This window comes from Prenolepis imparis, unplaced genomic scaffold (assembly GCF_030444845.1).
Source record: "Prenolepis imparis isolate NDT839.2.m4 unplaced genomic scaffold, iyPreImpa1.0 SCAF_9, whole genome shotgun sequence".
NCBI classification, from domain to species: Eukaryota; Metazoa; Arthropoda; class Insecta; order Hymenoptera; family Formicidae; genus Prenolepis; species Prenolepis imparis.
Window position 1 is genome coordinate 4,290,692 of NW_028141167.1, and position 15,697 is coordinate 4,306,388.

At 38.1% G+C, this 15,697-nt stretch overlaps 1 protein-coding gene across 3 annotated transcripts in view; it reads right to left on the reverse strand.

Annotated features, from left to right (window-relative positions):
- The window catches only part of Trim9 (E3 ubiquitin-protein ligase Trim9), a 92,169-nt gene that overhangs the window by 4,295 nt on the left and 72,177 nt on the right, over nt 1-15,697 (reverse strand). For 2 of the 3 annotated variants that reach the window (XM_083045443.1, XM_083045445.1), the window contains exons 5-8: nt 14,203-14,235; nt 6,140-6,312; nt 1,253-1,391; nt 39-269 (exon numbers count right to left, since the gene is read on the reverse strand). In XM_083045443.1, coding sequence (XP_082901569.1) covers nt 39-269; nt 1,253-1,391; nt 6,140-6,312; nt 14,203-14,235 — 576 coding nt within the window. The remainder of the gene's footprint in view (nt 1-38; nt 270-1,252; nt 1,392-6,139; nt 6,313-14,202; nt 14,236-15,697) is intronic. The other variant, XM_083045444.1, reaches the window with a different exon arrangement.

Consider the following 15,697-nt stretch of genomic DNA (forward strand, 5'->3'; position numbering starts at 1 on the left):
CGAGGAGGAGAAGAGGAACACACATGCTGGAGACTTACCTAGCATCTGATCGCGCGACACGTCGGCCCGGGCGATCCCGAAGGCCGGATCGGTGTCACTGTGATATCGATCGATAGTCAGCTCCCAGTAGTGAACGCCCCGCGAGAAGCCGACGCTCGAGAGGACGACACGGTGTTCGTAGCCCTCACAGGACGCGCTCATCGCGTCCTCCGATATGGACACCTCCTGCGGTATGCCGGACGACCCCGTGGCCCATGAAAACCACGCCACTGCGAGACCAGAGAGAGAGAGAGAGAGAGAGGAGATGTAGCTCCCCGATTAATATTCCGCGGATACGGATCCGCAAGCGTGCTTAACGAACTGCACGCTTGGTGTTACACGAGCGCCCGGATATCGAAGCGCCCGGGTTATTGGGAATTCGACATCGTCGCCCGCGCACTCGATGTTAATAACGACGTGACGGGATTATGGAATCTTAATAGGAGACGAGGAGGAAGGGAGGCGAACCCAGATTTTTCGCGTCGCTAAATAATTTAAGATTTTGATACGTCGAAGGTCGACGTGACGCGATTGCGAAAAGGGAGAGACATATCTCTCGCGTAATACGTTAAATCATTTAAGATTCTTTTATACAGAATTTGTTATGACGCGTGAGATTGTTGAAATTAAATATTTAATTCTCATTCAGCGAATATCGCTCGAAAAAGAAGATCAATTTCTTCTCCTCTACAACCTCGTTAGATATTAATTTATCACTTCGAAGAATATACGCTATAGATATAACCAGCGCGAAAACTAGGGTCCAGTTTTATATAAAAATATTAAAAATGCAATACAGAAAAATTCGAATTAAAAGATAATAGCATATCTAATTTTCTGCGATACTGAAAAATTGAAATACTTATGTAATAGACCCAATAATAATAAAATCAAACGAAATTTCTCGAGAATCTCGATATCGTGAAGCGTGCAAAAATAAAAATGGAAGTCATTTGTAATTGTCGCCCGCATTATTCCGCAAACGCCACACGGCGTGGTCGTTTCTATGTGCGTCCACCGTCCATCTCATCGATCACGCGATCGTGCCGCGGAAAAAAAAAAAAGAGAGAAACATACGCGCGGCTGGAAAATCGACGTCGCTTACGACCGTTCGTCTTCCACGCGACACCGACGCCGCTTTTCCGACCGAGGCCTCCGCGCGCGTTCGGCCCAGGAAACCGTGAAAAAAAAGCTAGGGGATGGAGAAACTCACCCTCCGCGGTCTGAAGGCCGATCAGTTCCGAATACTCGCCCTCGCCGGCGCTGTTAAAGGCCCGCACCCTGGCGTTATAGAGCGAGTTGAAGTGCAGCCCGTCCACCGTGCAGATACTCTCGCGGCCGCAGTAAACCTCCTGTGAATCAGATTTCAAACGGGGACACCCGTGAATTTGCGGCTTGCAACTGCATCCGAGTAATCTGCGTCGCTATTTCGAGAGAAAGAGCGATATTTTCCCGGGAATATAATTAATTACTTTGGAAATAATATTACTTCAAAATTCTCACTTTTCAGGAAACGCAAAATATAATTTATATTGTATATATGCATACACACAATGTAAAAATATATAAAGATATTTTAAAATTAAAAAAATTATATATAAATATATTATTTATTTTTGCGCGCTCGAAATAATTAAATTATTTTAATTATAAAATTCTTATTTTTCAAGAAAAATATATAAAAAATATCTCATTATTGTTAGAAATCCTTAAATAAATAATTTACTTAGAAATAATGACAGGATATAGCAAAACAGAATTTTATACGCCGAATGGTTAAAAGCAGATCGAAATGTTCAACTTGACTCGAATAAAATTTTATGGCACTGTATAAACGAGCATTGCAGTTGTGATGGTAGATAAACGAGAATAAGCAAAGTTTACCTGTCATCCAAACTTTCCTAAAAGAAATGTCAAGCTATAGCATCGATTGGTCGAGCCACAGATAAACAAACCGAGATATGCTATCAGATTTACGTCGAAATAAAAATTTTATGATACAGTGAAATATACGATTCAAACAATTCTCTTTGGATAGTTATCTTTTCAACACCGTCAATCCAATTTTCTTTATTCTTTTTTATATATACGTCTAAAGAATATGATAACAAAAATACAAAAAAAAAACATAAAAATTATTAAATTTAAATATGTATTTTTAGAAGAATATTGTACAAGGCAGTTATAATGCATTGATATACAATAAATATAATTTAATAAATTTGAGACACTTGGAATAAAAATGTATAAGATATGCTGAAAGAATTTCGCCTCTCCCGAATCAGGAATGAAAAGATCAGACTCTTGTAATATCTTGCATATTTTCCTTGAATAAAATCATATAGAGCGTAAAAATGAGATTAATCCTGGAGATTAGTGTGAATCTGCCGGTGAACTCGAGCCTTATCCAGCCAAAGGAGATTTCTGTCGCAAGCTTGAAGGACGATCCCGCAGGAACGTAGGAACGACGGTGAAGTGAACTACGGAGGAAACGGAAACCAGAGACCGGGAAACCCGAGGCGTCGTACTTGCGCGTGAACGAGCTCGATTTAAATATTAAAAGGAGGGAGGAGGAGGAGGGAGAGAGTCGTAGGATCCCGATGGCCATCAGGAGGACTGGCGAGTCGGGCAAGGATGGGCAGAGAGGGAGAGAGAGAGAGAGAAGAACGAGGAGAGCGTCGACAACGAGGACGATTTATATTCGCGGTATCCCTTCGTTCGTTAACGAGCACCGGGTATCGCAACGCCGCCGGGTGCATTATTAACAAAGCATGAAAATTTAGACGCGCGATTTACAAGCCCGACCTGGAGCACGTTTGTGCGAACGGATGATATTCATATGTGTATATGTAGCATACGAGGCGATTTATGTATGTGCTATCCTCGTCAATTTTGCTGCGGATTTATCACGTTATATTCCTTCCTGCGGATCATTTCTAGAATGAAACCTTCGCGAAATATGAGAAGGATTACACAGTTGGAAAATTTGTGTTTTCTTATTAAAAACGGTCCCTGTTAAAATTTTTGCGTTAAATATTTAACACATTCATGTGTTAAATTAACATATTGCTGTTGTGTTAATTGAACTCAAATGTTAAATTATTAAAATAACTGAAAAAAAGTGTAAAAATAACACAATGTGTATTTACTTTTAATTTTACACAATAAATATGTTCGATATTATTAGTGACAAGATTTATCTGTTAAAATTTACAGAAAAAAATGTTAATTTTACTTTATAATATAAGTGGGGATGATAAAATGTAAAATTAACAATTTTTTAAGTAAATTTTTATATTAAAACTATGTTAATTTAACACAAAATTTATTTTAAGTTTACTTGAAGTTTGCATTTATTTTATGTTAAAATATTAACACAATATTCGTGTCATCATTTAACATATCCGTATTATGTTAAATTAACACAAAAATTTCTGTGGACCGTTTGGGACATGTGATATTTGTTAAATTTAACACAAATTTTTCAACTGTGTAGTGTAATCTCGCATATAAAACTATTTTAACATTACAATCAATTGTGCGTGTATAAATTGTATAATTTAACTTGACTGAAGCTAATATTGCTTTATACACGAAATTAAAATCTGATATTAATAAGATAAAGTATAATTTTTCTCTTTTAAGTTTGTATAATTTCTTTTATTTAAATCTACTGTATATCATTCTCACGTAGCACGTAAATATATTTGTAGGAATATATTAAATCTGACAATATTCAAAAAAACTTCGTATAAAAAAGACAAAGTTTTATTATTAAATTATTATTAAGCTTTATTATTGAAACTTATTATTATTATATTATTGATATATTATATTAATTGACCTTTTCACTTTGCTCAACTTTTTCTTCTTGCGATGGTGGAAGACAAAACTCTATAAAACTCGACCGTCGATAGAGTGTCTAACATTAATATCGCGGATTATGTTGCAGTTCGACGGTTCGAACTGCCGTCATTTGATAAAAACTTCTAATGAACGTAGCGATATCGGCCGCCAACAATTAATAATTGCCATCGCGCGAAGGGCTCGCTCATTTCTCACGTGTAAGCTCCTCGGAATCTTTCGGAATTGCGGATTTCAATTAACGCTCTCGAATGCCGAGTCTTCATTTAGGAGTAAAAAAGAATCTTCTAATTCATAAATCATTTTTATACGATCTACCTACTTACGCGCGAAAGAGAGAAAAAAAGTTTAAATCGTTATAAATTACGTACAATTTTCTTATCGTACGGACAATTAAAGATGTTATCGCCCAATCCTGGGGTGCTGTGATGCTGCGGGCATAACGGGTTAATGTAGCGCGTTAAACTGCCTTCATTCGGCGCGCTAATTCTCCAAATTTTTCAAACTTGCGCCATGAATTCGCTGCTCAGCGAGAAAGATCGCCTTTTAATCCCCGACTTTTATGCCGCGGCTCGGCCGCGCTATTTAGACTGAGTTATTAGCCGTAATCGCGTTTTTTTCGGAAGGGGGCTTGCCACCCCTTTTATGCCCCCCTTTTATACGATCAATAAAAAGGGCGAAAGACGGCGTTTCGAGCAGAGTAAAGTCCGATCCGAGAATAAATGCGACGAACGGCCTCGCATCAAGTCGGAAATGCATTGCAAACGAATACGAGTGATCGAAGAGGTCCTTTACTCGAGAATCTCTCTCGTAACAAAAATCTCCATGGAAGGCATAAACTTTATACGGGCGATCGCCATTGATATTCATTTCGCGGCGCGCGAAACAAATTTCCATCGAAAGGGACTTTATAATCCTGTCATCGTTTTTTTTTTCTCTCTGATCCCCCACCGCGTTTCGGTGTCACATAATATAGCCGATATTATTCTTCTGAGTGAATGGAAAAGTATAGCTTTTTATGCATTTGGGCTCTCTGGTTTTTATTAAACCCATTAAATCTGTCCGTATGAAGTACATTTCGATGTTATTGCGCGTGTAGTACAAATTATCGTATTGTAGCAATAAAATTTGAGACAAAATTGTTATTCGATAGCAATGAAATTGTGTGCCTATGTAATACTTCGTAACTAGGGGGAAGTAATAATAAGCAGTTTTCTAATATAACAACGTCAAAAAATGTCAAGAAAGTTTTCGAATCATTCAAATCATTTAACGAATTACAATCAATATATATATAAATGCGAGGAAAATATATATGTACAATAATTTATTCTCTAGGGAAAAAAATAATAATGTCTTTTTTTTATTTAAATGTGCATTCTAAAAAGAAAAATAAAGGAGAATGCAAGGAAAGCTAGAATTTTATCAAGTATAAAAAAAACTTACATCTCTTTTCTCTCGGTTTACACTGTCACGTTTAGTTCGACCAATCTTTTCGAGTTTCCTGACACGTACAATCTTGTCTTTTTTTTTTATCATTTTTGCAGTTCGAGTAACTTTCTTTCGTCAGAGCGCAAGGAAACTCCGTCCTAACTTTTCGAGAGCGAAACCGATGGACACTTTCGCAGCATCACTTCCAATGAAATTAGTGTTTTATTATAATTTCAATAGTACTTCATATTAAATTTGATCTTACGTAATGCATCTCTGTATTAAACGAATAAGGATCATAGATATTATCTTGAAAATAAATCAAGCCTAAAGTAAATGATGCAATTGATGAAAAATATTGATCGATTCACACGATTAAAAGAGATAAACTGATACGATACTTTCGAAATTTCCGGGAGAAATTTGGGAGAAATAACAAACGTCAAATATCATTTAATATCTCGTCCGAGCCGGAACAATTCTACGAAAAATATCGTGAGAACGTTGAAGTGTCCCATTGTTGGACAAAGCCGTATCGCCGTCGTCGTGGACGGGATGACACCGACCGAAAGGAGGGTATTCGGCAAAGAAAGAAACACCGGAGCCGGACGTCCGTCGCGTCGACAAAGAAACGAAGGATGAAGAAACGCGATGAAGGATCCGACGGGTAAAGTGTCATCGAGGAATTCGCGGGGGCCGAGAAATCGAGAAAGAGAGCTTCGAGAGAGATATCCAAGCCGGGTGTCTCTGATAACCTACGTCGATCGTATAGGTATAATTTTCTTCGGGGGTTGTGTTTACTCACCCTGAACTCCCCGCCGCAGCCATCGTCCAACTCCAAGAGGTATCCCTCGATAGCTGGGCCTCTCTGTCCGGCGCAGCCTATAATCCCGTGCCCAGGTGGCGGCTGCCAGGCAACGGTGACGCTGTTGTTCTCGGCGCTACACTCTTCGGGGATCAGTAAAGGCGCTCCGGGTGCTGGAAATACGTCGAGACGGTTTAAGTAGCGCTCCGTCTTGCCGTATACTATGACCGTCTACATGTGTGTATAAGCGAAAAATAAAATAATATAGGAATAAAATAATATACTGGATTTAATAATGTCATTTAACTCTGAGGTGAGGAAATTTGGGATTAATTTTAATATTATAACATGACTCGACAGAGGCTTTATTATTAAATGAATAAAGATAAGCAGTCTAAATGATAGATTTTCCGCAAAAACATATTAATAATCATATTAATAATCATATATTAATAATCGTGTGATGGAAAAATAAAAGTATGATAAAGTCATAAAAGAATATGATAAAAGTTATAAACTATAGTTGGCTCGTAAGAATAAAGTTATAAGCAGATTATATATGTTGTGCCTGTTTAACAAGAGTTTTCAATCCCGGAATTTTCTACTTTGATAGAACTTAGCAACACACTTAGCAAGTTTCCCAAATAAGTAGCTAAACATTCCGCGTTTTCGTAACGAAAGGATTTAGGTAAAGCATTTAACTTTATAAATTTCTAGGAGACAAAGTTCGTTTCTCTAAGTCACTTTAAGAGCAACTATATAGTTTATAAGTAAAAAGGAAATTGTCATCTAAATAAATTAAAATTAAATATAAATTTAAAAATTAGAATAAAAGATAGAAGAAAAATAATATATCGATATGTATAAAAAATGAATATAAAAAATAATATGTAATATATATTTATGTAAAAGATAAAATATTTTTTTCCGATTTTTTATACCAGGCGGAAATATAGAGAACCATCGCGGAAACATAACAATAAAACTTTAAAAGCTGTCATAATTTATCGTGTTAAATCGTCGAGTCGAGGATAAGATCAAAAAGGCTATAAAATAAAATACGTTCGCACAAAAAAGATCGTTAAACGGTTTTACCAGTTCGATAGTTTTAACGCTAACTGGCTAATTTAAATGCAACATGATCTGAAATCGCGTCGCTTGGCTCCAATTCGATTTGCCTCAAAGCCGGATTGCCGGTGATGACCTTCGGCGGCAATAATTTCACGATTTAAACGGGTCTCGGGCTGCCGAATTTGCCGAGTTTCCTAACGACGAATGGAACTTGGTCGTTGCCGCGCGACCGCACGATTCCATTCGCTGACTGTCTAAGGTACAAGTCGAAGTCGTGCAAATTATTGCGCGGCCGCTGCTATCTAGATTTCTGTCCGACAGAAATGAATTGAGCTGTATCGATGCGGAGCACCATATCTCTATTTGTCAAATCTCGATCGGAATATACTATATAGGTATAAATTCCTCAATAATACGCTAGAATCGAGTTCATTGTTCATATATTGCGACATTACAAGTCGAATTTAGATAATAATTTATTTTTTATAAAACTACGAAAGATATTACATTAAACAAAATAATTTTCTATAGCAAGTATTTTTGCATCGCCAGTGAAGAATAAAATTAGGAATAATTGTAGATGACCCAACTGGCTTAATTGATTTTTATTAATTCGATGTCATATAAAAATACAGACTACGTTTCGACCTTTGGTTCAGGTCTTTATCAAGTCTAAAATTAACGTAGTCTGTATTTTTATATGACATCGAATTAATAAAAATCAATTAAGCCAGTTGGGTCGTCTACAGTTATTCCTAAAATAATTTTCGATTAAAATGAAAAATTATATTAATAGTACCATCTCTCTCCTTTCGCAAAACAAAATACATTATTATATTAAGATACGAAGAACGCGTATTATAAGAAAAAAAATTCAATATTATTTTATTCGCTGAATCTCTAGATAACTCTCGGCGCTTTTGCTGTCGCCAAGAGATCGATCGTTATCGAAACGATTGACGTTCGGATCGAGCGTTCATTATGGACCACGCAAATGTTAGCGCTTTCAGGAGCATTAACGCGAGCTACAGGCGGTCGTTGATGCTTCTACACGTAATTATCTAGCTTTCAGTGGAAACTCGGCCCGCGTCGCGACGCGGGTTGTCAACTCGTCGGTTTAACTTGTGCTGCATGCTAATAAACCGAAAACATTTCCTCTCTCTCGACCGTCCGCGCGTGCGGTTTCGCGCAAACTTATCTCCAAGACACTCTCGACGGGGCGATGCGCTTCCGGCTTCCCGTCCGTTTCGCTCGTCGATTCCGGATGTGTCGGTGAGCATAATTCGATCAGACGTCGCGACCGTGGAGTAAACACGCGGTTTCGAGAAGGCCAAGCCAAGAATGGCAAACAACATCCGCCGTCAGAATAAGAGAAACGCGAAAGATATCGCGGCTTGTTTTTGTTATTGTCGGTTGATGCTATTAACTAAAAAAAAACAAAACAAAACAAAAAAAAAACAAAAAAAACCGCGACCGAGTCAACTCTGATAGAATTGTGTTGTAGAGTGTCCCGCCTCTATCGTATTATTTTTGAATAACACACACAATTTTACATTCAAGGTTTCGATTTTTACCCCGTGATAAGCTGCGGATAGAAAGTTCAATCTAGATAAATCGGATAAAATCTGCTTTCTATAATAGATAAAGAAAAATAAAGTCAGTGATCAATAGACAGATTGGAATCGCAATGAAAGTGTATATATACACATTTATTTTGCAAAACAAAAAATAGAATTTCAATGGCACATTTTATATATTTACGCAAACGAAAAAGTACTAACTTTGATAATTCTATGAAATAAAAGCCATGAGAAGCTGCGATTCTACGTAAAACTAATAATCTTTCCGATTTCGATGAAATTGACTCGTGAATTCAATGATGTACAAAATTTAATATTTTTTCAATATATATACATATACAGGATGTATAAAAAATCAAATTTTTCTCTATAGAATAGAGATATAATCTTTTATACGGAAAATATAATTTCTCGCATGGGATTGAAAAGCGTAATCTTTATATGGGAAACTGTCGCGATACGAACAAATCGCGATAAAAAGAAAGTTAAAAATAAAAAATTATACATAATATGTTGAGATAAGAAAGAATTGTATTTTTATAATTTCAAGTACTTTATCAGAACGCGCGACGCATAAAAAGTTTAGTATTACAATAAACGGCTCACAAAACGTCAAGTCGACTTACATGTTTAAATTTCATTTTCGCGAAATATCACGTGAAGTTATAGGTTGACGGAAGTAAAGTTTGAGAAGCCCGTTATATAAAGTTTATGAACTGTTAATTTTGTTTTATAAACAAACACGCTGGGATGCGAAACACTCGGGATAGTGTTTCGTCCGCTCTGCTACGTCAAGGAAGGCTTAACATGTGTATGCATAATTAACCGGCTTCATGCTTGACAGCAAATCGTCATGGAGTTCAGCGTATCCTTGGAGAGAACCGTTCTACTCTGCAGCACGCTTTAAGGTCCCTGCGGTGTCTCACGTTATGAAATTAGGCTAATGGCACGAGCGTTACGTAACTATGTTCGGCGTTGAATCAACGGAGCTTTAATGCAAATTGAGGTCGTCTCTTTCTCTCTCTCTCTCTCTCTATCTCTCTTTCTTGAAAAACAATTATTATTTTTGTTCTTATTCCTAATTAAACGGCAAACAAACTCTGGGAGAAAAACACAGTTTTCATTTAAGTGCATTAAAGTAAATTAAAGTTATTTGAAAACAAAATGCTCGTCTATCTGAAAGTCTCGCGATCGGCTTAACAGCTTTGCCGATAAAAAAAAATCGTAAGGTAAGAAAATAAAATTTTATTCGAGAAGAAAAAAAATATATATATATATATCGCGACTTTGAGATTTCTGATTTTTCGAGGCGTAATCTCGAGGAAGAACTCATAATTTGCCCGGAACGCGATAAAGATCGACGAGATAAAAGTCGTTTATGCCCCGAACAGGGGTAACGGCGTCGCGGGCGGAGAATAAACTCACTCTGTTTCATCGCTTATCGCGATCCAAAAACTCGTGTAATCCGACGTGGAACCTCGATGGAGCCGTTCGAACGGTAAATTCTGCCGCGCCACGTCCCGTCCGTTCTCTATACCGTCGACATTACTATCGATTATCCCGGATTTCGTCGGATTTCACGTCGACGCTATCGACGTGCAACATCCTCCCCAAGTATTACAGTCAGCGTCGACGATTATTTTTCACAATGTCATTTTCGAAATAAGAGACGTATGTATATATATATCTTCAACCTTAATTTTAAAAATAATTTAGATGTTTAAGCGTTAATTGATCTCAGCATCAGGTAGCATTTCAAAATACCGATATACTGCTGCTCGTAATGTTTTACGATTCAATAACGGCAAAGGATCCACAAAGAGAAAGAGAGAGGGAAGAGAGGAAAGGGTTGTGTGACATAACGGAACCGCGGCGTCAATTAAAACCGCCTAAAAAAGTCGTGAGAAACCACGTGAAATATCGATCATTTTACGAGAGTGCGCTCGTAAAAGCGAGAATAAATGGGCGGGACAGGTGCACGCGAGTGACTTGAAGATCCCGTTTCGAGAAAGGACTGTAGGGCGTAGAAACAACGGGGGTTGTGCGAATAAAAAAGTTCTCTCTCTTTTCGCTCTCGCTCTCTCTCTCTCTGCATGGCCACCCTTTTTACAGTTTTGCAATGGGTCCAACGTGAATCGACACGCCAGCGAAACTTTATGCCCATATCGGAGTGATTTATCGAACGGTGCGAGACACGTCGCGCTGATATCCGATATCCGTATACTGCATCTCTCTTTCTCTCATTCATTTTGTTCTCTTTGTGAGAAAAACGTGGAAAAAGGGTGTATTGATAAGGGCGATACAGAGAGAAAGAGAGAGAGAGAGAGAGAAGCTTGATGATGCGAGAAGCCGATAGCCTGTTAAAATGTATCGTATACGCGAAAATATATATCTCGCTGATAAAACTTAGCGAGAGATGAAAATAAACTTGGCGAAGAAGGATGGACGGCTCTCGACGTCGCGAAAAATGGTCTTCTCGCGAGACTCGACCGTGATCTTGAGGAAGTTCCTCCTCGCCAAACACGATCTTTCACGCTTCACCGTCGACACAGAAGTAACAATCACGTTCGCTTCGACACTTTCGTTTCTGACGCGAGACAACTGATCTCGTTCGTCTAGGTCTAGAAGCTTCTTTAGCTTCTAGACTCCTGAAAGTCCTTCGACTGTATATACTTTTGATTTGAAGTTCAATATAAACGATAACTCTTTCTTTCTTATGTCAAGAGTTCGCAGATACAGACATTTATATTTATTTCCTTCGTGTCGAGCAACTACGATAAAAGTTAATGAAATGAGAGAGAAAAGAAACTTGACAATTCGACTTCAGACTTGTGTAACAAAATGCTTATTAATTTCTACTTTTTATTCATGAATGTGATACAAAGTTTTTTTAAATTTCATTTTAATAAAATATTTCTGCAAAATATCGTACAATTATCTTATCGCGCGAAAAAATTTCGGGCCTGTCTCTCTAAAAATATACGAGCTATTATTATACAAATTACTATTTCAATCTTCATATATACGGTGATTTGAACTTCGAGAGAATCGTTGTTATTAAAAGAGCGATCGGTGGCGTTGACGATGAAGCGTGATTGCGACGTCGCATAAATTAATGAGCGAATTAATCTGCCAGCGAGGAGGTAAAATCCCTGTTTACCCGCGTGTTATCTCGACGGGACGTACGTACAGGACATTAACGTCGCATTGTACGGTCATCAGCCTCGTCTGCGACAAGCGAGCGTTTAATTTTCCGCCCGATATCTGGACCGATTCATCGTACTCTATTTTTTGTTCATAGCGTGAAACCTAAAGTAACCTCTATCGAGTATAAACAAGACAGAAATCAGCGCGATGCTAAACGTTGTTTCGTCTGACAGGCGAATTTTTTTATAACAAATTTAACGGAAAAAAATGATTTTACAATAAATAACACTATCTGTCCACTTTTTGTCGAGACGCGATAAATGCAATCTTTATTTTATATTTGACCAGACAATTATTATTCGCGCTCGTAATTGAATGCATCGATGTTTTTATAAAATTAAGGCGGATAAGATGTATGAATTTTTAACGACGAGACAAACTTTTAGCTCTTCGATGGTCCGATCGCGGTTCTAAAATAGTGGAAGCGGATAATAATGAGATTTTTAGCGGCGCCTCGAAAAAGTCGGCAATTTTTCGTGTCGTAAAACTCGAATACCGGCGATCAAACCGCCGCAATAAAGTCGAAATTTAAGAAAGCGGGGCTGCTCGTTCGAGAGTTCCGGCTCGTCGCGTCGATTGCTCGTCCTCCAGTTCCGAACCGTAATGACAAGAGAATCAACGACTTTTGATGTTCGTTCAAGCTTCAGTAAAAGATCGAAATCGCGCAGATCAAGCGGGCGCAAATAACGATAAATGAATTCCGAATTTTGGCTTGTCTATCGTTCGTCGTCGACTCGGTGCTGAGGGTTCGATAATTCGATTTCTTGCAGCCATTACAATCGCATTTGCAGATTTTTGAATTTTCATAGAGCACAACGAGAAATATAATTTGAACGAATTATTGATGAGTTATCATTTCTCATCATCTTATTTTCTCAATAATAATTTTCATTAATATCTAAATCAAATTAATATTTTATTATTTCTCCGTATAAAATTAATAGCCCGAGAATCATAGTTATAAGACACAAGTCCCAAATTTTATCTTGAGAAAAGAAAAGAAACTTGTTAATCTCTCAACAATGTCGAAAATATATATACATGCCTATACTTTTCCAATATATTGCATTCATTGAATTCCAGAAATATTCGCCCGAGCGATTTCGTCGCAAACTTTACGCGAAATCCTGACGAACTTGGAAGTTTCCTCGCGGGGCACATTCCTCGCTTTGCTATTTGCAAAGCCGGGTTAAGTAAATGAAATTCCGTGTGACTGCCAATCAAGTATCGCAGATTTTAACGAACTGAGGCGTGCCGCTCTTTGACGAGTAAACTGTGCGTAATGAAGAAACTTTCTGGTATATACTTATATAGTATACCCGATTTGTATCAAGATCGCCCGAGAATTAAATATCCTGATGAAGAAACGAGCAAAGTCGCGCTTTCCTTCGACCACGTAATCATTTATCGGGTTTCGTTAAATAGATTTGTATTTCATTAACTCTCCTTCGCGCGGTCCTGATTAGAAAATTCCTGTCGCAAATCCGTTAAGATATAATAAGCAAATAGATCGAGCTTCCTCCCGATCGCGATCCTTCAATTTTAACCGCAAGCAAGATTTGCGCAATTTCGCGAGTTTGATTCCGTCGTAAAATCGAATCGACGAGATCGATTATTTTATTTATCGCTCGGGTGAATCGAGCCTCATGTCTATCCTCTTATAACGCGATTTCCTCTGCCTCTACTATATATGCTGCAACGTTATTAAGTTACCCATACGTCCGTAAACACACGTTAATCAGAAGCGATTAACATTTCCCGACCTGACATCAGGCACCTACATAACTAACAACCCCCGGTATCGGAGAGCCGCGTATACTCACGATGAACGCGGTAAGGAGAGGATGTCTCCCTTGTAACGAGTTAATACCTCCAGATCGTTACGGCAGTTACTGCAAAGCCGGTACCTAATTAATCCGCTTTTGAAACGTTTTAGCGTACCGTAAGGCTGACGGCAGCGGCGGCGAGCAAGGAGGCACGCTTGAAAGGAGCCGCTCCCGGGGGCTACGTAAAATTATTAAGCGATTCCCCTCCTTCCCCCCTTCTCGCCCCCGCCCTTGACCCCCCGTCTAGACGACTTGGGCGGATAAGATCGACGCCTCCTCCATCTTTCTTAATTACTATTTTTCTTTTTTCGTTTTCTGTTGTCGCTACCTATATAATCGGTCTCTAGTTACGTTTCCCGTCTCGAAGCTTTTTCTTTACCTGCTGTCGGAAATCGTTCCTCCCCCTCTGACGCTGCGTCCAACAGGAGAGCGATTTGTAATTCGGTGAAGATTTTTATATTTATTTATATATACGCACATATCGCATGCAAGCACAACGTCAAAATGAAACTCGTTCGAAAGTCGTCTCTTTTTCACCGAATACTTTTTATGTTCAATTTTTCCCATTCAATTCAAGCGATGACGTGCAATTTATCATTTTAATTCTCGATATTTTTAATTAATTAAGAAACGAGAGTACACTATAAAATTGATTTTAAAAAATTATAGCTAATTCAACTATCTGCATACGTGAATTCGAATAATCATCGCGCCAGTCGTTTTCGAGGATATACGTAACGAGATAATCGAAGTTGCACTAGCATGTAGAAGTCTCGTTTGCAAGATAAAACGACTACCAGCGAGCAAGACTCGTACAAAGCGAAAAGTTGCGCGATCAGCTCGGGGTACTGCAAAGATAAATCGCCCCAACGAAAATCCCGGTGTAGTCGTGAAAACGAGGAGTTACGAGTCAATTAAGCGTGTACGAAGACGTCTTTCGAACGAGTTTACGTCGCTTTTATTCGCCCGGTGCTTTTACTCGACATGTACATGCACCACGCGAACTGTATAGGATTCGACGAACCACGATGAACAATCAAAGTTCGGGCGACGAACCAGATGAATGAATTTCAAGGAGCCAGCGAGATGTTTCCGCGAGTTGTCTCTCGTGACGGAAGGATATCTATAATTTATTCAATCCACCGCAGTGGTTTCCAATGTTGAGATTAAAATGACTTTCGCAAAGTGTTTACAAAAGTTTTTATAAAACACATTTGAGATTGAGAAATATTTTATAATATTTAAAAAATCAAAGATTATATTATATTTTAAAGATTTATTTTCTAGATACAAATTTTTAATCTTTTAATTCTAAATGATAATTTTATTATTATTTATAACGCTAGATTGAAAGATTTTATTGTGTATAGATACTTTAAACGAGCATGTAATCTAGAATGGAATGTGTCAAAGTCCACGTACTTACACGTGTTTCTGTAACAAAATTATTTATCGGTCGGTACTCGCGTTAAATATCGTTGGCTCCTCAGTAACTTTCTCTCTAAACGCGGTAGATCCTACGATACCATGCTTCGACTAAACTTCCAAGCAATTCATTAAGACTTCCAAAGTCTCGTGCACAGCAAAATCACTAACGTAAATAATCGAGTTTTGTTGGTTATACCAAAAAGTTTTTTGATCCAAGTTGCAAGAAGAAGTTAAAGATTCCGGTTCGACAAAGTCGTTCGCGTACGAGGATGTAAATTTATATTACAACAATGCATTAGACGTAAAATCTAGACTCGCGACTGGTGGCGTGCAAAGAGATCTCCGTTCGTTTCCGTAGAAGAAAAATTCCATTTTCGTTCATTGTCTCGATCGAAAAAATTCAATCTACTCGCATATGGACACATAAATTGCATTTGCACGTTGTT